Genomic DNA, 23,447 nt, shown 5'->3' with positions numbered 1-23,447 from the left:
GGATTTTATTTTAACAGGTGCAACACTAAGTGCTGCTGAATAAGAAACTGACTGTCAAGCAGTGATGTAAAAGCATTTGAGAAATTGTGCTGCAGAATACAGGTAAGAGAACCCCAGTGGCCTAACCCCATTGCAAATCATACTGTGGAATCCAAATTTAAGCTGTTTGTTAAAAGCCTTCTCCATGGGAGCAAAGCTGGAGCTCAGATCACAAATTCTTTTACAGAAACGCGGATGCTTAGAATGCCAATCTCGGCTGAGAATGGTGAGAGGGGTCTCAGCTCTTTATTCATTTGTTACCTGCCAGGTTACAGGACATCACAGCTGCTAACTGTGTAAACAGAACAAATTATTAATGGTCTAATATTAGCCGAAATAACCCTAGTCCTGATAACCACATGTACAGCAAAACAATTTATGTCACACCGATCATTTAGAATAATAATCTAGTGTTTAACAGTAGAGGGGTGGACACCAAGCTCGGGGGTTGGGGGGGGAGTGGAGGTGACCATACATGCAGACAAAGGGATACATTTTAATTCAGTACTTTACAAACAAAAACAAGAATGATGTTTTGTTACATCTGCAGTGAATAGGGGGTAAATTCTCATATAAATCCGGCACTGTAGTGTTAGCAGGAAGGTAGGCGAAAAGAAGAGAAAAAAATACAATTCATCAATTTCAATCTCCATTCCATCTTCCTTGAAGTTTATAACTGCACTTTCCCCATCTGAAGGAGTCTCTCTCCCCCCATTCGTAAAGTAAAACAGTCCTCTCCCACTGTCTTCACTTTGTTTCCACGAACGGCTTTTCCTCCAGCCCCCGCACTGTCTCGTGTGGTGTCCCTCAGGGCTCTGTCCTCGGTCCCCTCCTCTTCACCCTCTATATGCTCCCCCTGTGGTGACATCATCCGCAGACATGGGATTAACTTCCACATGTATGTGGATGACACCCAACTCTACCTTTCCTCCTCTACCCTCAACTCCACGACCACCGATGTCCTGACAGCCTGCCTGTCCGACATCGAGTCCTGGACGAGAGACAACTTTCTTCAGCTCAACGTGCGCAAAACTGAGGCCCTCCTGATTGGCTCACGTCAGCGCCTCCGCACCTCAGGCGCTGACAGCATCAGCATCCAAGGCTGCACTCTCCACCTCTCAAAGCCGGTCAGGAACCTCGGCGTTTTGTTCGACCCTGAGCTGTCCTTTCTCCCTCATATCCGCACCACAACTGGCACCGCCTTCCATCACCTCCGGAATATCGCCAGACTACGGCACTACCTCACCCCTCACGCCCCTGAATCTCTGGTCCACACCTTTGTCACCTCAAGGCTGGACTACGGGAACTCTCTCCTCGCCGGCCTTCCCGCCACCTCCCTCCACACTGCAGGTCATTCAGAACTCTGCAGCTCGTGTACTGTCCCGCACCACACACCGCGACCACATCACTCCCACCCTCGCTCGCCTCCACTGGATCTCCATCCCCCAGAAGTTCGATTTCAAGATCCTCATCCTCACCTACAAGGCCATTCATGGCCTTGCTCCCTCCTACCTACTATCCCCCTACTTACCTGCCCGTACCCTCCGTTCCTCTGGCTCCGGTCTGCTCCACATCCCCCGCCCCAACCGCCCTACCATCGGTGGACGGGCCTTCAGCCTCTCAGCCCCCAGGCTCTGAAACTCTGTCCCCCAGTGCCTTCGCCGCCTCCTCCCTTTCCTCCTTCAAGGCCGGTCTCAAGACCTTTCTCTTTGACTGTGCTTTCAGCTCCCTCTCAACTCTCTAACCCCTCCTCGCTCCCCCCTTCCCTCCCCTCACCCTGACTATTTCCCCCCTGCTCGGATCCTGACCCAACTGGACAGCGCCTTGGGACGTCCTCCCGACGTGAAAGGCACTCTATAAAAGGAATCTTGTTGTTGTTTTTGTTGTGTGCTATAGAAGCAATGATAGACTCTCAAAACAGACATACAGATCCTCACTAACATTGTGGATCCAATGCCGTATTAATCCATTTCAATATGAATATGATATCATATTTTATTGTAAAAGCATTAAACTGCTTTGATTCATAGAAGTCACCAAGAATATTCATTCTCACTTTTCTCTCCCTGAGTGAGTGAGTGAGTGAGTGAGTATGTATGTATGTATGTATGTATGTATGTATGTATTTATTTCGTATAAAGTTGTTTTTAAGCACTCTGATGCATTACCCTGGCTTTATATAAATTCAAGTTGTTGCTGTTGTGAGTCATTTTGTTTACTTATATGATTTCAACCCCCAGTATAAATCTACAAGTGATCAAAATCTCAGGTATAAATGTAAAGATGCCAATCTTTTACCATTAATTTTGCAATGTAAACATTTAAAGATTGCCATGTTTAGCCATGGGTCCATAATCCGTGTTACATATGGTATCCCTGACATCTCCCTCATAATAGGGTAACTTGCAGGATTATTTCTGAACCTTATCCAATTCCGCACTGAGCCATTTCTGACAGAAACAGAAAGCAATCTCCTCCTTTACCCTCCTTGACTCCTTGGAATAAAATAATGAAACACTAAAACTGCTTGATTGTTAATTGTCTTTGTCCTTAAAGGGGAATGGTACTCGTATTGCATGGTCTCCATAGTTACCATTTGCAATGGCAAAATTGCGAATTTCAAGTGGAGTGAAAATAGAAAGGTGATGCATACCTGGAATTCTAAATTTTATCCGTGGCATGCTTTTTTGTTAGTCTATTGATGTATTGGACGCTGATTTAACCATTATGAAGGATTGAAAGCGTGACACGTACTGCGTTAGTACTGAATAATTCATGAAAGATCAAACGCAACCACTTTATCAGACTCTGTGTTCTATGATCAGCACCAGCATAGCACATTTGTTCTTTAATGCTCAATTAATTTTTCAATTCCTTAGAAGAAATCGGTCTCTCTTCAGTACTAAAACTTAATTTCCTCTAAACGTAGAGCGGAAATTTATGCTAGATGAAGCTGCCTCTAAAAATAACTCCGTAATCTTAACGTTAGGTGCATAAGGAAGCACGGAGTAAGAAACAGCCATTGCGCTCCATCAAACCTACTCCTTCCACAGCCAGGCAAATCCTACCCTAACATTGTCTTCACCCCCACCCTCCACTATTCTTTATGACTATTCTCAAGCAGATACTAATCCAATTATTTTTCTGAAAGAGTTAATCAAAATCGTATCAATTTCCTTTGCTGGGCATCTGTTTCATGTCTCCGATAATCTATAGGGAAAACATTTCTTTTAATCTCTGAACTTCTCTGAGACTGTATCATATTAAACCTCTAGCCTCTGGTGCTGTTCTCACAGTCTAAGTCAATAACCTGATCATATCTACATCATCTGCAGCTCTCGTGAATTTAAATTCCTGGATTATGCCTCCCTCGATGTTCTGTGAATCTCTGCTTACAACTGTGAACTCAGAGTACAAGAGTCATGGTAGTGAGTCTTTGCTGATCTGTGTTTAACACTTAAATATCCTGTTAAAAGAAGGGTGCGCAAACTTGCACACCAGAATGTGTCCTGACTACACCAAATAGTTAAAGCCTTTTCACGTAACTTAGTTGATTAACTTCATTGACAGCAGCTAAACATTGCATGGAAGCTTTCAATGAATAATCCAAATCACTGCCAATTCTTTCCCAAATATTGAACTTCAGTGTTACACATTAACTGTTCCTTGTTCAGTACAAATATGTGAAGTATAAGCCATACATTTATGGATTCAGTCCGCTACATAGACACAATTTGCCACTTTTGACCATTCTCCTAAATGCAAATGCCCACATACATTGATGTGCACTGAACTCACCAACAGAGCACTGCAACAAAATAATTCCGTTGGGATTACAGATTTGAGGAAACTTGCAATAATAACAGAACCGAGAGTGACTATGTGTAAATGAATGTCTAGCAACATCCTATGATAGTCTCACTGAGACACACAAACTGTAAGTTCCTGATGGAAGTACAATGTTATCTTATTCCTGGCAAATATTATACATGAACAAAGGTTGACAACGAGATACACACAAGTCACACAGGACCAGATGGGAGTGAATTGCTCCTTTTGTCCCAGTGAAGACTGCACAGGCATAGGGCTTAACACTGAGCATACGCGAGTCAAGTGAGGCATACAGCGGAAGACAGGAACGAGCAGGTCAGTTTGAGCTGGTCTGCAATGTACATGCAGCTGACCCCAAGACTCACATAAGCAACATGTTAGGAGGCAGGATTGTATTTCACGTTAAGAGGATGTCTCAAAGCGCTTCACAGGATTTAATAGTATGTTAATCACAACCTGCATTTATATTGTGCCGTTCTTGGAGGATAGTGTGTCCAAGCACTACACAAGGGTGGGATTGGCCACCAACAAGAAGGAGGAGAGGTCACCATAGGCACGTTCAAAGAGGTAAGTCATGAGGAGGATAAAGATAAAAGATAAGGAGGGGGGGGGGTGTGTGGGTTGCGGAAGGAAATTTGTCAGAATTCCTAAATATTCCTGGGATTGTGGTTGGAAGCGTTTATGCTGGGTTACAAGAGCAGGAATTGCCTTTGTTTGGCTGAATCAAAGCTGTTTTTTCAACCTATTTAGCTCTTTTTTAAAATCCCATTCTGGTTCATCCTCCAAGATTTTTTTTTAAAAAAGGTAAATAGGTTGAAAAAAACAACTTTGATGCAATGTTCTTACCCAAACAAATGCTCTTCCTACATTTGTAACCCATCATAAATGTTGAGAGCACAAATCTTCTAAACCACTTGCTGAAGCTCTTGTTGTAGGTCAAGCTAAGACCATCCTACAACTGTGGACCAGCCTGTTTCAGGAACTGTACTTAATACCAAGATCGCCGCAGAGGGTTGATGCCATTCTCACATCTCAGTGGCAGATGCAATAATTTTCAATCCACAGCACAGCTGATTTAAATAATTCCTTTGTTCTCAATTCCCCAAACTCTAACCATAAACCCACAACTTGGTTCTCTTCCCAGGATCCTTTTATGAATCCTGCTTCTACTTCATATGCTCTTTCTTGTTTGCTTTTTACTTCTTGAAGGGATATCCTACATCCGACTTCTGCAATATTGCCCGACGGCGCCACTGCCTCACCCCGCCCAAAACCCTCATGCATGCCTTCATTACATTCAGGCTTGACTGCCAACTCCCTGCTTGTCGGCTTTCCCAATTCTTCCCTCCACAAGCTGTAGATCATCCAGAACTCTGCAGCATGTGTCCTCTCCCGCACCAGGCTCTGTGACCCCATCACACTCGCCCTCGCTCGGCTCCACTGGCTCTCCATCCCTCAGAGGATTGAGTTCTAAATCCTCGTCCTCACCTTCAAGGCCCTCCATGGCCTTGCCCCCTCCTATCTCTCCGACCTGCTAAACCCGTATCAACCTGTCCGCTCCATCCAACTTAGCAGGCTCCGGTCTGCTCCATGTCCCCCGCCCGGCCCACCCCACATCGGCAGTTGGGCCTTCAGCCTCTCTGTCCCCACCCTCTGGAACTCCATCCCACATTCCCTTCACCTTGCTCTATCCCTTGACTCCTTCAAGCCCCTCCTCTTCGACCGTGCCTTCGGCCACCCTCCTACCCTCTCTGACCTCACCCTCCCTGATCCCAACCTCCCCCACCCGACTCGGGTTCTAATCCCTGACTGCTCAGCGCCTTGGGGTGTCCTCCTGACATGAAAGCTGCTTTACAAATGAAATTTGTGTTGTATGTAGTGTCAATATTTCACTTTGTACCCTGGTTCATGGAGAACTGAAACCATCTGTCTGTCCTTTTATTTATTTATGGTGCATTTAGACTGTGGGTGTGATTCAGCCTTAAAAATAACATTGGCCAGGGTTGGGAAGCCTGTGCTCACATAGCTGATCTCTGGTTAGTTTTATTTACGTTAGTAAAAGGGCCAATTGCAAATAGGGTTCACAAGACCACTCAAGAACTTTCAAACAGAACTTTTCTTTTCCCAGATTAAAAGTTTATCTGAAGTTACCTGCAGTGCAAAACCCTAACTTATAGGACAGTGACTTAGCTACTGAATTACCACCTCAGGTGGTTCTGAAACTCACTCTCAGAAGGCCATTAAACCCATTGTAGTAGGACTTGGATTCAAATCAAATGATGCCCCCAAAACATGATTTATATTTATACTGTGCTTTTATTGTCCATTGAATGTGAAATAGTCTCAAATGAACATTAACTGTGCCTCATAAATAGGACATTGGAGTATATAATATAGATACTGATTTGCAAGAAAAGCTACGATACAAAGAAAAAGAAGCTGACAGAAAGGATGTTGTGTTGAGAGTGAAAGGTGCCTGAAGCAACAGCTAATAAAGGGTAGTGTAATGCACACCGATGCTATTAGGGAGCGGTCTGCGTGGATGGATTTTTCTCCCAGTATTATAGCTACCCTCCTCATGAGGGGCAGAAGTACCAGAACACAATGATATCAGAAACAACATGGCACCATGCCATTCACTGTTCGAAGGCTGCTATTGCTTTAGTGCCTCCTGGGATAGCTACACACAACTTGCTGTGCAAACACAATAGCTGTTTAGACATTTTCAACACACTTTCTAAAACCTAATACAGCTCTGTTGCTAGGAATAGAAAAAGGGCAGAATGAATAAGTTGCTGTGTCGGATGTGATGAGAAAAATGTGAAGTCACTTCTGTTGATTAAGCCAGTAAATTCTCTCACCCACCATCCCCAGTGGATGAGAGTCTAGAAGTACAGTCAAAGCCATCAGTGGGGACATGCTCAACGTACCAGAAAATAAATGGGAGAGACCAGCTGATCAACAGCTTGTAAATACATTTGTTTTTATTCTACAGTGAGTTGACATGATTTGGGTAATATAGATTCTTAGCTTATTCTGCTGCTAATTTTCAAGCCCAGCTCTGCACTACAGCAAAGCAGTGCTGCAGGGAGTTGGTACCTAGATTATACGGTGAGATGGAGAAGGTTCGTCATTGCTGAGGGTTCTTACTGAAACACAGGCTGTCTTGTCCTGCAGTGTATTGGACAGCATTATTCTTAACCGCAAGCATCAGTTTAAATTAAAATAATCAATGGTGACTGCACTGCGTCCAACAAAGCTGACTTCCCGGCCAGTTTAATCCTTTTATATAAAGGAAAGTTTATGCCGTGCTCTGCACCGGAGGACATGTTTTGTACCAGTGGGGACCCCTAACACACTCTCGAATGGCACAATGCCTCCGATTTTGACCCCGTTCCGTTTAAGAACACTGATGCCCTTGATTCTCTCCGCCTGTGCTCAATGGCTGCTCGAGTACACAAGCTGCTCTTCATCACTTGAATGAAGGCCATGTATAGTATGTGTACTGTTGCCTCGAGGCAGACAGTGCAGTCACAAACACTGATCCCACAATGGGATCCTTCTCTTTGTTGTCACTTCTTACTTCCCATCACTTTCATAACAACTGTCACACTTCCCTTCAATGGCCATTCATTCCAATTCTCATTCATCTTTGCTCAGGTAGCATTTCTCTTGAATTAGAACAAATGATAATCTTTCATTTTCCTATTATACTTATAGATTGGCTATTAGATATCATGACATATATAAAAGATATATTACATAAGTGTATATTACAATAAAACTCACATAAGTGGGACCTGTATAAATCGTATAATCGCCTAAGTCGTATATCTTCCCAAGTCCTGTTCAAGAGTTTATATTCTATGCAAGTTTGATGTAATTCATATTTTGCAATAAATCATGATAAATGTAAGGTCCCAACTGATATGATTTATGTGAAGTTTACTGTATATATAATACATATTGGCTGCTGTGCTCACCCACAAAATGCACAATCACTCCACTGTACTTACAGTAAAATCGTGTGAAGTGCCTTGAGACGTCTCGATTACATGATAAGGCGCTATAGCAAATGCAAGAATTGTGCAGAGGAACTGAGGAAGAGTCAAAGTCAGAAGGGAAACTGAAAACTCAGCGTCAACAATTACAATATACTACAATCCACATTTACGCTTATACTGCGAATTTCAAGTCTGGAGGATTAATATATGTCAAAATCATCAATAAAGCCTCTGGGAGAAGCTGATGAATTTTGACACTTCCGGCATTGATCTTTGGCTGCAGATTGATGTGGGAAGTCAGGAAACTCCTGATAGCTTATCTTAGTGAGCTTATCCACCGAGTTGGGGTGCCACACAGACCAAGAATGTCCCAAGCTGGACTCTGCTGAGTTCACTGGATCTCTTCCTAAGGCATTCTTAGAGTGCTATAATTAGCAGCAGATACTTGGATTCAGAAGGCAAAAATTATCTCCTGGAGCAGATGCAGAGCTTTAATATACACTCTCCCTGTGCTAAAACTAGCAAATTCAGGGAACTCGTATCAGTGGAACCTCGATTAACCACTAATTTCAATTAACCCATTTCTGCACACTTGGGACACAGAGGTTTACAGTGAAATGGATGTATTGTATTTGGGTCATCATGGCATTAGGAGATTCTGAGGGAGACTGGATATCATTAGGGACTTTACATGTACCTTTTTCTCAGCTGAACACTGAGATTGGAAACCCATTTCATACCAAGCAAAACGGATGCTGGCCTGGTAAACTATCCCAGAGACTTCATAGATAGAATCATTGATATTACAGGATAGGAAATCCACAGAACCCAAACTGCAACAAACTACTCTAATTTCCTGCTTTTTCCCTTTCAAAGAAACATGTTTTCTGCACAGAAAGGGGCCATTCAGCCATTGAGTCTGTGATATCATTTGTCCTCTTGTTTTTAAAAATATATTAAGCTCACTCTCAGGAAGCACAGGCTCAGTCACACATTTTCCCTGACAGCAGACACAAACAACCTGAAAGCAAATTACTTTCAAATTCCCTTTCCCCCAAAAACATCCATCTGTAGACAAACATTGGTCTGCGCAGGGGAAAAGAATAACGTATAGAGTGGTGCAAAGGTAGTGTCAGTAAAGCAGACGGTATAGCAGTCACTGAGCGACTCATAATTCTACTTTCCTATTCAGCACACACAGTATCACCAGCTCATTGCACATTTACCACAAGTGTGTGTTTTAAAAAGACAGAAGGATACTTGAGGCAAATATCAAGGAATATGCTGACCGTCTCTGAGCAACAGCACTGTGGAGGACCCAAGTGCAGGATCCATCTCAGCATGTGGTAAGGACACTGAAGAGGCAGTAAATAATTCACAACCACCTTGACAGTAACGTCACACTGGTGCTTGTAACAGTCCAATTGCACCAAGATGTTGGAAGTGCTCACAATTCTCTGTAATGTGCTGTTGTGGCACAAGCACAGCTCCAAAAAGCAAAGCATTTTTTAAGGAGTCTTTACTAGTTTGCTCCCCAATCAGATGCTCTCTCTGCTAATGCTGGCAAACTCAGGGAACCAAGTTATTATTGGTGAAACCAATTTCAATTATCCTACCTTTGGTGGATTATCCAAGTTTTTCTGCAATATCCTATGCTGAAGAGAAACAACTTAATAATATTAATGTTTTAATGAATTAATGTAGTTTACTTCTTTTCAGATATCTATCTAGATCCCTTTTGAAACCTAATATAGATTCTGTCTCAATCACCATTCCTAGCAGAGGATTCCATACCAACAACAAGATTACATTTGTATAGTGCCTTTCACGTCGGGAGGACGTCCGAATCACTCTGTGCGTGAAGAAAATGTCCCCTAATCTCCCCATTTGCTAACTAGCTTAAATTGATGTCCTCTACTCACTGACAGTGAAATAATTTCTCCCTATTGACTATATCAAAACCCTTCATAATTTCAAAGACCTCCATCGGGTCACCCCTCAACCTTCTTTGATCTAGCGGGAAAAAGTCCCAGTTCCTCCAGTCCTTGCTCATTTCATGTAGGATAAATGCCTAAAATCACTTGATAATGGGGACATCGAGCCAGGAGGAAGTTTGAGAGAGGTGGTCAAAGGCACCATCCAAAAGAGAATATTTTTAAGAGAGTATTAGAGTCAGGGAGTGAAGATAATAATATTAATCCTTGCATTTGATATAACACCTTATTACGTCGTCAAGACGTCACAAAGCACTTCACAGAATTAACAGGAATGAGCAGTTGATGAGAGTCTGAAAGAGTGGGAAGGTACGAGTAGGAGAATGGGGTTGGAACAGAATACAGAGTTAAGATCGTGAGGTTGATTTGAAAGTTAGAAGGACACACCTCATAATAAAAATACAGAAAGCTCACTTCCCCGAGGTAGCATTGCAATCGTTTGCAAAACAATTTGAAAAGAATCCCATTAAACACCGCAGTCTTCCACCTACAGAGTGCCAGAAGTAGGGCTTGAGAGGCAGCGGCTGGAGGTGGAAGAAGGTGGGTCCAAGTGACTGAGCTTTGCATCATGTAGAGGTTTAATTAGATTGAGTTTGAGGCTGCAGAGACTAATAATGAATGAATCACAGTCTGGCAGACTTTTGTCTGTGATGGCTACAGGCTGCACAGTGGCTCATACATCTCGAGGCTGCAAACATGGACTTGGGCCAACATTGCAATGAATTTTTAGTGGTGATTATAGCTTTTGTTGTCTGCACACTTGCACATTCCTGGAAGAACCCTCACTAGCTTCAACTGGAGAATCATCGTAAATTAGTGTACCAAATAAATTTAATATTTTAATTGATTGGATAAAATAGCCAATTGTTCTCCCGGGAGGGAGAGGTTACATTTTGTTTTCTAACCTTGGCAGAATGTGCCTTGGGTTACGAACCGCTGCATTTCACTTCAAGGGGTGAAATATACACACAGGCCAATACACAAAAATACTGTACCATTAGCTGGTCTAAACGCTCAGCTCACTCTCATAACTCATCACCTTCATTGTCTTATTGACCCCAAGTCTCAACTCAACAAGGTTGCATGGGATGGAGAGGGATGGACATTCACTTCATGGATGTTTATGGGGTGTGCAAATTTGGCTGCCACATTTGCCTACAAAACAGTCACTACACTTGACAGTAATTGTTCTAAAGCAGTTTGGGGGACATTTCGCGGTGACAAAGAGAAACAACAGTGCGATTTGCTGTGTTGCTGCCTCAATCCATGATTGTTTGTGGGACACTGCCGTGTGTAATTGGCTGTTGCATTTCACCCACAAGAAACACAGTCAATTCACTTGACAATATATTCTGTGAAACTCTTTGAGACGTCTCGAAGACATGTTAAGGCGCTATATCAAATGCAAGGATTATTATTACAGTATATTCTGTGAAGCACTTTGAGACGTCTCAACCACATGATAAAGCGCTATAACAAATGCAGGTATTATTTACTATTAGAATTTCTCGCTTGACTCTTCCTCTGATCTGGTCTCCAAGTGACCAGAAAATGCAGACGTAACTAAAAGTGAGCGAACTGAGGTGGAAAAGCGGAGATCTGGGTAAAGGTTTAGTTGTCGGGTCGGAGAAGTAGAGTTGCAATTCTCAGTCTGAAGAACATCTCTGCTTTGCAGCCTGACCATCCCTCATTATAATGACCGCTTTATTGAAAAGCAACCACAGAGCATGTGGTGCGGTGAGGCCAGCCACTTGCCTTGTCAAAGATAAAAGAATCAATTCGATAACTTATCACGGGTACGTCAAGCTGTGTGAGATGCATCTTAGGAACCAGAATTACAATAATAAGCAAATCTGTCTTCAGATCACACTGACAGAATGGTGCTATGTTTTCATCTCTGAGTGAGACAGATGGTTTGTTTCCACGGGTAACATAATTTTTTACGGCCTTGTATGAGACAGTCAAGATACAGGTTTCTTAATGAAAATCTCCCTCTTGGTTCAAAGTAATTAATGTTCTGCCTCAGCAGCAAATATTTGTGGAACAAAGTCTCCCGACGGAATGATCAGAGCAACTCATCCCAAAGTCGGGCTGCCAAGCACCAGCCATTTACCAGACAGGTTGGAGCTTCTCTCTCTCTCTCTCTACACACACATAGAACGATTGAGACGGGACCTGATAGAGACTTTTAAAATTAAAAAAGGATTCGCTAAGATGCACATTAACAGGCTGTTTCCAACATGCCTATTTGGGCCGAATGGCCTGTTTCTGTGCTGTAATGTTCCATGCCCACCACCTCCCATGGCCCCGTTTCCACTTCCTCCAAAAAGATCTTCAATCATGATCTAAAAGAGGGGAAGGAGGAGGCTAGGCAGAGAGATTGGGGGAGAGTTCCAAAGCTTCGGGGCATAATTGCTGAAAGCACGGCCGATGATGGTGGAGCTGAGGGGACGAGGGACAAGCAGGAGGCTGGAGCCAGGTGATCAGTGCAGTGGGAAGTGGAGTGGGAAGAAAGCAGGTCAGGGCGTGAAAGGATTTGTATAAAGACCAAGAAGGTTCAATGGCATTTTTAACACAGAGCCCAGCTGTTATTTACAGCCACCTCTGGCTGACAGAGAGAGGATTTTTTTCAGTTTTCCACACAAGGTCGGTGTTCCCCCAGGCTACAGATGGTAACGCACAGACTGCCCAGTTTCCCTGTTTGACTGTTTCCCATCCTCTCTCCCAGGACTGCTGCCTCACCCTGACTGTGATTAATCAACGAGATTAATTGCCCTCTTCCTCCAAATATCCATCCAAGGTGGAGAGGAGCAATCCCATTACTTTCAGATAATGAATTTTGTGAAGATAATACCGGATATTAAACTGACCAAATGATTTATTCTGGTGACAAAGTGCCTCTGTTAAAATGTGGCCGCCTCCAACCTACACAAAGGGTGCGTTTTACCACCACAATTCACTGCAACAGAACATCCTTCAGTTAAATTGGTTGTTCGCTTTGTGGCTGTTTGTGGTACATTGCTGTGTACAGCTGCCTGCAAAATATACAGTCAATTCACTTTACAGTATATTCTGTGGAAGCGCTTTGAGGCTCCTCGAAGATGTGATGAGGCACTATATCAAATACAAGGCTTATTATCATTGGTACTTTGAAAGTGTTTACTTGCGAAGCGCATTGGAGACGTTTTAACCTTTTACGCACTTCCATCAAATTCAAGGGTTGTTAGTACAATGCAATGATTCTTGTGAAGACACAGAGGAGCTCAAATGACCACCGTGCAGGTTAGCGCACACGACTGCATACATACAACCAGCTCCACCTGAATAACCTTCAGACAAAATTATTTATTTCTCTCGAAAGGCAGTGTTACCCTGTCGTAAAGGTGATGTCCTTGTTATTTTCTCACAATAAGCTCATGCTCAGCCGAGCTGGGTAAACTGAGCCATGTTCAGAGAATCGTCTGGGAATTGTTCATCCCTTCGTTCCGTGTGTTTCACTGATAGCTCCAGTTCCGACCCAGCTCAACAATCGGATCCGAACTCTAACTGTGAAAGGCCACACTCTCACCACAGCCCTCATTGACCTGATGTCTGGGTTCAGAGCTGGAGAACAGTCATGAGGGCAAAATGGCCCCAAGGATCTGTACTTCAGTCCACAGAGAGACTGAACCTCAGTACCCAACTCCATTGTGTGGAACCGTACTTCAGCACGAGCCAGCCCTTTATATTAATAATAGTGCCATGGGATTTTTAACCGCCACCCGAACAGGCAGACTGTTTAATGTCTGTTTAACGTCTCATCCAAAAGATGACACCTCCAACAGTGCAGCGCTCCCCCAGGACTGCACCGGAGTGTCAGCCTAGACTGCAAGGTTAATGTCCCAACCCACAACCTTCTGACTCAGAAGTGAGAGAGCTACCAACTGAGCTAGGCTGATACGCAATTTTTTTGGAGAAAAGGGGAGGAAACTGGGGGGCAGGGGGAGGAGAGAGGGAATATGCCATCTCATCCCGCAGTAATAATTTTTTATTTGCATTTAATTTTTTTGTAAACAGGATTCCTCGATCAAACTCCCAAGTTGCATAAATGGGGATTCTTCACGGCACCCAGACATGAATCACGCAGGAACTCTGCTCCATCAGGATCCGTTCCTGGAGCAGGATCCGTGCGGCTCAGTGGGAAATCTAACAGGAATATTCGCTCAACAAGAAAAGAATGCCGCAAATTAAGACTCCGTTGGGTTATCGGCAAGGTGGAGGCTACAAGACTGAGCTGTATCCTGCCCTCACATTCAGAGAGTTGCTTCATGGGGTCTCAGCCTATGGACAACTCAGAGCTGTTTGTTACCTGCAGGTCTGGCTAATTGATGCTTCTCAAATGCAATTCTTCCTCTATAAACAGACAGGGTCAATACTCTGCAAGCTTGGGATTTATTCAATGAACCTACTTGCCTTTAAAACCTCACCAACCTTTTCTTGTAATCAGCAGCCTTTCCGTTTCCATAGTAATCTGCCTACCCTCAGTATTGTGCCTAGTACATCAATCAGATGGAAGCGCAATCAAATTCGCAAACCTTTCTTATTCTTAAAAGAAATTCACATTCATAATCAAAACAAGACCCTCTTTTGAAATGTGAGTGGGTGTAAGACCAGCTTCAGATTTGTGTTAAGGCTTGTCTTTCCGTGTTACAGTTTGCAATGTTAATAAAACTCACACTGAGACAGAGTGCATCCTCGATATAAGAATTATTCATTCCTGGAAGGGAGGGCATGGGGAGAGCGAGGGCAGAGGGAGCACTGCACAAAGTGGTCATTAATTCACCGTTCATTGGCACTAAGTTGCTCGTCTCACTCAGAGAGGCTGTTAAATTGAGTTGTACAGACCAGGGAGGTCTCAAGTTTAATCCCTGATTTTGCAGTTATCTGAAAAGCCTTGAAAACAGGCTTGGGGCTGGGATGGGGCAGGATATCAAACAAGGCAAGAAGGGGTTTATCGCATTGTTAGAGATGCTGTCCTCCAGATGAGATGTTAAACTGAGGTCCTTTAATATCCACCTGAACGGTTTAAGTGAAGGATGGCACCTCTGACAATGCAGCACACCCCCAGCACTGCACTAGAAGGTCAGCCTACACTGGACCCCCCTCTCCCCACTGCGGTTGATTATACTGCTGACCCTCACTCTCCGGACTCACAGATAGAAAATGACAATGTATTGGTGAGTGTCTAGCATGTGCCAGTGGCAGGGTATGTAGAAGAGAGCAGCTTATGTGTTGTGCTGACATAAGCTCTATAGGTAACACAATAACGTGCTCTTTTATTCATATTTCATTCAAACAGATAACTTCTGAAGTCAATTAATAAAAGATGAAACTCTTTGGAGATATCATGTTGCATGATCAATGCAGCTCACAACAGTTAAAGAGATGACAGTGTCATATAACTTGATTTTGGAGTTACGCTCAAAGATAGGCTCTCACTGATTTGCAGGAAAAACACACATCCTGCAATAATTCCCCTCAAGGTAATCTGCTCACTGATATCAGAACAAACTGTGAAGTGACAGGAATCACCCCTGGACATCTGAGGCACAAAATTCCCCAAAGTCTTAGCCTTTAAGATCACTGAGGAAATTTACAAAACTCTTACTGTTTAGTCTTCATTTCCAAGTTGTTTTTCTGCAGAGAAATGCTTCTAAATTCAGACCGAGTTTAAGAGTTTGCCAAATTTCTGTGCGATGTTAAATTTTAAGACAATGGGTTGAAAGCTGAGATGGACTGGAGGCCGTTTGCAGTAATTTAGCTCATGGCTTTTTTTTTGGTAGTGGTAACTCAACAATAACTTGCATTTAGATAGCATCCTTCACATGGGGCAGCGTGTCAGAGCACTTACATTCTCGATGTTATAGGAACTGTATCAAACGCAAAGATTACAATTATTATTATCAGTCTCTCGCCTCGTCTTCAACTTTACAGTGAAACACAATAGACATTACTAACCTGATCTGAAGCCAGGTGAGCATCTGAGTGGTGCCTCCTCCAAACACCCAGACCGTGAAGAAGACAATCAGCAGTGTGGTGGTGAACATCATCTGTTTGGGTTTCGAGTCCGTGTCCCGGATGGCCAGGGCGAAGGCAATAGCACCGCGTAGACCTGGAACAACAAGTCCGACATTACACAAACTGAAATCTTAGCACCTTCTTCACTCTCCTGGAAGCTTGGAGCACGGTGCTTTTACCTCTTATAAATAGCTATACTTGATACATTCACAGGGTACCCACAAAGTCCTTACCCCCGTTACAAAACAACAATATGAGACTATGGAGGAGCTGAAACAAGTCGTGGAGTGACTGTGCATGTTGTGAGCAAAATGTGGCAGCCAATTGTGCACAGCTGTGTCCCACAAAAAGCTATGGGGTGAGTGAATGATTTTATTTGGGGGAATTGTTGGCCAGGACACTGGGAAACAGAAACTCCCTTCTCTTTTGGAATGTGCCATGGAATCTTTAACGTTCACCTGAACAGGCAGACAGGACCTTGGTTTAATGTCTCATCGAAAGGAAGGCACCTCTGACAATGCAACACCTTGATGAAAATGATGAAGTAATTTCTACCAATGAAGGGGTCGGTTCTGCTCAGCCTGTACAAGTCCGACATTACACAAACTGAAAGAGTGTGGGAGAGAGAGCGTGGGAGAGAGAACAGGAGCGAGCATGCTGGAGATCTCATAGCCACTGGCTTGAAGGCAAGATATTGCCCTGAATAATTGCTGTGGAAAGCTAGCTGAAGCCGATTTGAGATGTGATTGAGACTGGCAGCAGTAAGTGCTGGAGAGTTCATATCAGCGGATTAATAGAGTACTCTAATGTCAGGAACTTCAGATAAAAACAAAAATCAATGGCTTTTCCAAATAACAATTTTACAGCAAATTCTCTACAAGTTGCTGGACATTGATTGAAACAGTAGCAAGGCTCAACTCCTCCATACCGGGCTGCTAATGTTCAGATAGTTATGAACTGTGGAGAAGGGTGATTTTGGGGAACATATTAACTACTGCAGACAAAAACCCTGGACCGCACTGTCTTACAAGTACCTCAACCCTCTACCTAAAACACATATTGAGGTTTCCCTAATAGATCAGTTGCTTCAGTGTTATCCAGTGGAACAGTCTCGCATTCAACCTGTGGACAGGGCTGAGTTAGCTGACAATGGGCTTCGATGCCGTGAGCTATAGTGTGGGAGATCAGTCAAGCTTCCTTCCTGCTTGACTTCCAGGTCAAGTTGATTGTCAGGCTATTGCTACAGACCCCCTCTACCAGTCTTCCTTTCCCCACAGTCAAATAACTTATTGTGCCCCTGCGCACACAAATAGAGATACTGGAAGGTAGAAAACACTGTCAGAGCTGTCCTCACCCCCACCCCCCCCAGGAAAAGTCAGCAGTAATAGGAGAGGAGGAGGGGAAATAGAGCAATGGAATATGAGCCCAACTCACTCTCGCTCATATTACACATTATTACATTCTTCATGCCAATGCATCACCGACTATTAATACAATGGATTTACCTGAAAACATCATCATGTGTTGAAAGTTCCATGGGATTTTTTGTTTTCGGCCCAAGTTCAGCAAGAAAGAGAGAGGGTAGATATTACAAGCTCGAGCTACAAAGATGGCAATCTGTTAACAGATGGTGTTAAGGAGAGTAACACGTTTATCACTCAGCCCGTAACAGAACACATCACATCCGTGGCATTATCCTCTGTGCTATTGAGATCTCACCGCAGGAACAGGCTTCCTTGGAGGCAAGAGAGTTAAAGAGTAAGTACAATAATTATAGTGGAAGCCTGTTAGGCCAGACACATCGAGACGGCCGTTTCGTCCACCTTGAGAGGCCTCTGAGGTTAGCCAAAATACCATTCCCGCCCACCAGAGGAATGGCGGGGATGAGGTTTATAATAATGTGATAATGTTGTTTCACTTGAAATAATGTTAACTAACCCAACAGGACACCAAGTATTTTAACTTAGGAGTTAAAGTTAAAATACTCTCACAGAATTCAACGTCTCAACCGAAGGCCAGCCCTTCCGACAATGCGGTGTTCCTCAGGATCACACTGGAGGGTCACCCTAGACTGTGATTTCAGTTCCTGACGTGGAGCTTGAACCTGCAACCTTCTGACTCAGAGGCAAGAGTATTAGCACTAAGCCAAGCTGATACACTAAGCCAGGCTGAGTTACCAGGAAGGGTGGGAGACACCATAATTCACTTAAGGAACAGGCTGATTCTGTCATGGGAGCGGGCATGGTGTGATCCTATGGCTGAAGTGTCTTATTCTGATGAAGGCAGCTTTCTCCCTTCCCCTGAACATCCCCAGTTGCAGATCGTAATTCACACTTAGAAAGGATCGCTGGGGAAAATAAGAGAGGACTTTGGATCTTATTATAGCCAGCCGATCACACAAAGAGATTTCAGGGTAATTTTAGACCTACTCAACAAATCTTCTTTTAAAAGCTCATTTTGAATTAATCAAAAACAAATCCCAGAGAGAATTTCATTTAAATCTTGATGATCAAACCACGGCTCTGCAGCATTTAATTATTATTTATAAGATGGCAAACGATATTTTGAAGAGGGAGATATAGAGCTTATATTTTTAAACCTCCCAATCAAATGGTAAAAATCCAGTGACGTATCAGCCATATAAAGGATAATGTGAACCTTTCAATAAATCACAACAATAATTTTCTTAAGAGGTGCAATAGGAAACTTTGTGCCCAGGGATTACTTTGGATTTAGCCCTGGGTTAAAAGCAGAAGGAAAGCCAGATGGAGATGGGCAGGAGATGGGAGAAAGGTAGAGATCTGCATGGGTCATGGTTGCAAAGAGGAACAACTGGGTGTCTGTGCTATTCAGCCCACAGCACTACCAGCCAACTAGAGTCAGCATATGTCGGTCTGTGGTCAGTAAATCTATATTTATCACAACGAGAAGTTGGAGGCTGGAAATGGGACTTGCGTTTTTAGTGTACCATATCACACGAAACCTCTTCAAATAGCTTAATGGCAATGAATATTTTTTTTAGGCCAAGTGGTCAGCATTGTAGCCCAGCAAGGTCCCCAAAACAGCCATGAGATGACAGACAAATTTATCTGGAGGATTGTTGGCCTTGAGAACAGATACACAAAGAGGCAGACGGGACCTCGGTTTAACATCTCATCCAAAGGATAGCACCTCTGACAGTAGTTTCCCCCGTTCCCCAGTAATGCACTGAAATGAAAGGAGGTACCTTGCTGGTGGTGCACACAAAGGACTTAATTGAGATGAGACGTCCCAAATGGCAGTAATCGGCAGATCACTTCAATTTCAATTAAAAGTACCTTTCCCCAGATTTTTGACAAGTAGCCTGGAGTACTCATTAAATATTAATAACTCGAAATCCCAGCGAGCCAGGCACCATCTTTTTCCAAGGTCTGATCAAATTACTGCTCAGCTGAGCAGCGTGTGAAACCAGAACGTGGTCAGCTTGCGACAATTAACTGGAAACCCCACCTGGCGAAGGCCCTTTCAATCTCTACGGTTCTTTCAACTCTGTCGCTGTGAGGTTCAGGAGACACAGAGCTCAGGAACCAGTTCCAAGCAATGGTCTCCATGGCAACAATCGAAAACGAATAGTGCATCCACAACAATTGCGCACCTCTCTGCATCCCCCAACCCTCCCTGGTTCCCCCCCCCCACCCCATCACGCCACTAAATATTCAGAATTGAAATCATATTTGTTCTTTTTTGACCCACTTTAAATCCTTATGGCTCGTCTCAAGACCTTCCTTTTCGACAGTGCCTTGAGTCGTCTTCCCTTCTCCAACTCCCTTGCCCTCCACCCCACTCTAATCCCAATCTGCAGCTCAGGTGCAAACGCCTCACTGTCCTGCGGTTTGGAATGTCCTTCTTTCTTTAGTCAGCCGGGTGTCTGACACATGCGGAAACCCATCACCATGCTTAAGGGTATCCAAACCAAGCTGAGATTTTCATGCATCCCACCTACACGTCAAAAAAAAAGGGATAGATTGTTGGAATGGAACGCACACTCTCTCCCTGGAGGGACGCATAAATAAAGAGAAGGGCCCAGAAGGGAAAGGCCAGGGCAAGAACAGACAACAATGAGACAAATCTCCAACTGCCTGCTGCTGCTGATGTAACCAGTTTGATGAAAGGATACAAAGGCTCCAATGATGAAGAGGGCGTTGAAGATGTGATTCTGGTAGGTGAACAAGGCCACGCCCATGTAACAGAAGATGAAGTTCTCGGCCATAAAATTCATGAACTCGAAGAGCTAGAAGACAGGAAGACAGAATTCATTACAGTCAGGAACCAGCACACAAATGGCAGCCGCACATCCCCTCAGCTCACTGACTCTCTCACTCCCTTCCCTATTCCCACCTCATTCGCTCGCTCTCCTCTCTCCCCTTGACCTCACTAACCAGGCTGATTGAAGCTTCAATGAGCTCCAGTCCCAATGTGCACCATGAATCCACAACCCTCTGTCCCCAAGGTGAAAGCTGGGGAGCGCTGGACTAGCGGAGGGCTGTCTTTCAGATGAGATGTTAAACTGAGGTCCTGTTAACCAGTTCAGGTGGATGTTAAAAATCCCACGCCACTATTTGAAAGAGAAGGGTGATCTGGTCAACAAAGCTTCGGACAAATTGGTCATTGAGTTTGCAGTGACACTGCTGCTGTGATCGCTTCGCACATACCTAACTGTAATTATCTGCGAAGCGTCTTGAGACGCCTCAATATTTTAGGAGCTATATCAAATACAAAGAATATTATTTATTAGAAACAATGTCTGCCTGTTTTAGTGGTTCAGATGGAATTTGAACATCCCAAGCCCCTTCAGCATAGTGCAGGGATCCTGGTTAATATCGCTGCCTCACGCAAATTCACACACACACTACAGTGAAAAGTAACTCGCTGCATGAAGCATTTTGAGACGGTTGGAAACACTTTTCCGTCAGAAAAAGGTCAATTGAGAAAGGTTTGGATTCGGCATCACTGTTGCCATGACAACAAAGGTAGATAGAAAGAACTGGTCGCAGGAGGAGAGAAGCTGATCCAAGGCACCCGATTCTTTTATCCCAAACCAGTCGTGCAGCCCGTGTCCCTTTCCCAACAATGCCCGCGTTTCACAGCATCAAAGGGCTCATTTTCAGCCACTCTAGGTCTCAATGAGTGGCTCTCAGCTGCTTGCATTCTGCTCTGCTCGTCAGGTTAGGGAAATACTGAAAAACCTAGAGAACAGGTTTGACTCGATCGGATTTCAGTAACGGGATTGGTTATGGGTACAATGTAGAGCTGAGGCTAAGTTCAGCTGTGAAAGGAAGAGGGTCATTCCCGGGGACAAGCTTCACTGACGCAAATGAAACAATCTGCTCGTTTTACCTGTTGTTAAATCTCAGAGACATTTTAAATGGAGTCAATTTTCAAAGCGAGGGTGGGGAATGCCTCGGCATTTTCCAGGATGAGGCAGTGATCCGGACCTTGACCGGTTTACTGATTTACCCCTGACGCAAGGGCACTGAGGCCATCTGCAGCCCTGCCCACCCGACCATCAGAGGACACAGTATTTTCTACGATAGACATGTTTAACTGAACTAAAGTGACTACTACTCTTTAAACCTGTGTCCCTTGTTCTGCTGTCTTGTTGCATTTTGAAGTATGAATATAACATTAGATTCTCTGGAAAGGCTGGAAAACCATCATCACTGAGGTGTGAGGCACTGGGTGTGTTTTTATAAACACGATTACTCTAACAGAATGTGAGTTACAAGTAACACACGTCGCACTGGAAAGGACAGGGCTCGAATGAGAGCTATTGTGAGGAACTAAGAGTATGCACCATACGCACAAGCCCCGAGCTGCAATTTCATGCCCAGCGAAGCGAGCAAACAACAAATAGGTTGCAGTTGACACGCGTCTCTCAGTAATATCTTTAGCAAAGGGTTTGCAGCTCAGTGTAACTGCCACTAGCCACAGATGTTAACCTAGCCACTAGCCACTGCCGATTGTAACACAATCCTATGGGAATAATGGTAATAATAATTTTTTTTGGAAAGAATTATTAAAGCTCAAAGAACGCAATTAATAATAATCAATGCATTTGATACAGCGCCTTATCACATCTTTGAAACATCTCAAAGTGCTTATATACAGGATATACTGTAAAGTGGATTGACTGTGTATATTTTTGGGAGAATCGTGACAGCTAGTTTGCGCACAGCAATGTCCCACAAACAGCCGTGGAATGAGCGACCGATTTTTTATTTGGGAGATTGTTGGCCAGGACACCTGTAGAGAGAAATTCCCTTCTCTTTTCACATAGTGCCATGGGATCTTTAATGTCCACCTGAATAGGTAGACAGGATCTTGGTTTAGCGCTTTGAGATGTCTCAAAGATGTGATAAGGCGCTATATCAAATGCAAGGATTATTATTATTTATTATTATAAAGTCTCATATGAAGAATGAGACTCGCTGGGGAGTGATGAGTCTCGCAAAGGGAATCCGACACGCGTGAGGGTAGTGAAGCAGAGCCCTCGGTGAGCTAAAGGCTAAAGGCTTTCCGTGAAGGCAGAGCTTGTCTCAAGAGACAAACAATTGGTGGAAAGACGCGAGGCCCACTTTGTAACAAAAGGAAAGGGCGGGTGAGTGGGAAGGTGGCCACAAGCTACCTAATAAAAATAATAATCCTTGCATTTGATATAGCACTTTATCACGTTGTTGAGATGTCTCAAAGGGCTTCACAGAATATTCTGTCAAGTGGATTGATTGACTGTAATTTTGTGGGCAAAACGCGGCAACCAATTGGCACAGCACACACATATACATTGGTCTGGCGAGGAAGTGGGTGGAAGGGAGTTAAAGAATTTGATTGCGTGAGGCAGATTAATAGGTACGTACTATTGCAATTGGAAAACCACTTAAAAATTCAGAGCTTTATGCAACAATGCCTGTGGCTCTAACTATCTCTACTGGTAGTAACCTGATAATAAGTCCACTGTTGGGCTCAGTTGCCCCCTCTAGCAACACTCGTTACTCATTACCGGCTGCATTACTGACTGTATCACTTCTGACCTTAATCCATCCCAGGCAAAAGAGGAACGGAAGAATAAAGGGTCAAAGAGAATACCTGTATTTAATATTAATAACTGGACACTAAAGGTTATAAACGCATGCTGAGAGGGAAATAGCCAATGGGAACAAGAACAATATAATAATAATCCTTGCATTTGTCTCAAAGCGCTTCACAGAATATACTGTAAAGTGAATTGACTGCGCAATTTGCGGGCGATACGCAGCAGCCAATTGTGCACAGCAATGTCCCACAAACAGTCGTGGATTGAATGACCAAATCATTATTATTTTTTTTAAGGTATAATTACTCCTGGTGATCTGCCATCATCAGGTCTTGCTTTATAAGGTGGCGAGTTTCCATCACGCTCATTTTGGCTCACCAAAGCCAAGCTCCGTTCCTGCATTCATTTCCCGATGACTTGTTGAACGCAGCCGGAATATAGATCTGTTGTGCA

The 23,447-nt window shown here is 43.7% G+C and overlaps 1 protein-coding gene across 1 annotated transcript in view; it reads right to left on the bottom strand.

The window, feature by feature from the left end:
* The window catches only part of LOC103177890 (sodium/hydrogen exchanger 9), a 110,662-nt gene that overhangs the window by 37,675 nt on the left and 49,540 nt on the right, over positions 1 to 23,447 (bottom strand). Inside the window, exons 10-12 of the mRNA XM_042339395.1 lie at positions 20,082 to 20,195; positions 17,431 to 17,542; positions 15,866 to 16,019 (exon numbers count right to left, since the gene is read on the bottom strand). Of these exons, the coding sequence (XP_042195329.1) occupies positions 15,866 to 16,019; positions 17,431 to 17,542; positions 20,082 to 20,195 (380 nt within the window). The remainder of the gene's footprint in view (positions 1 to 15,865; positions 16,020 to 17,430; positions 17,543 to 20,081; positions 20,196 to 23,447) is intronic.

Source organism: Callorhinchus milii, unplaced genomic scaffold (assembly GCF_018977255.1).
Source record: "Callorhinchus milii isolate IMCB2004 unplaced genomic scaffold, IMCB_Cmil_1.0 Scaffold11, whole genome shotgun sequence".
In the NCBI taxonomy this organism is placed as follows: domain Eukaryota; kingdom Metazoa; phylum Chordata; class Chondrichthyes; order Chimaeriformes; family Callorhinchidae; genus Callorhinchus; species Callorhinchus milii.
The sequence above is the reverse complement of the archived record's forward strand: the minus strand, read 5'-3'. Positions and strand labels throughout refer to the sequence as shown.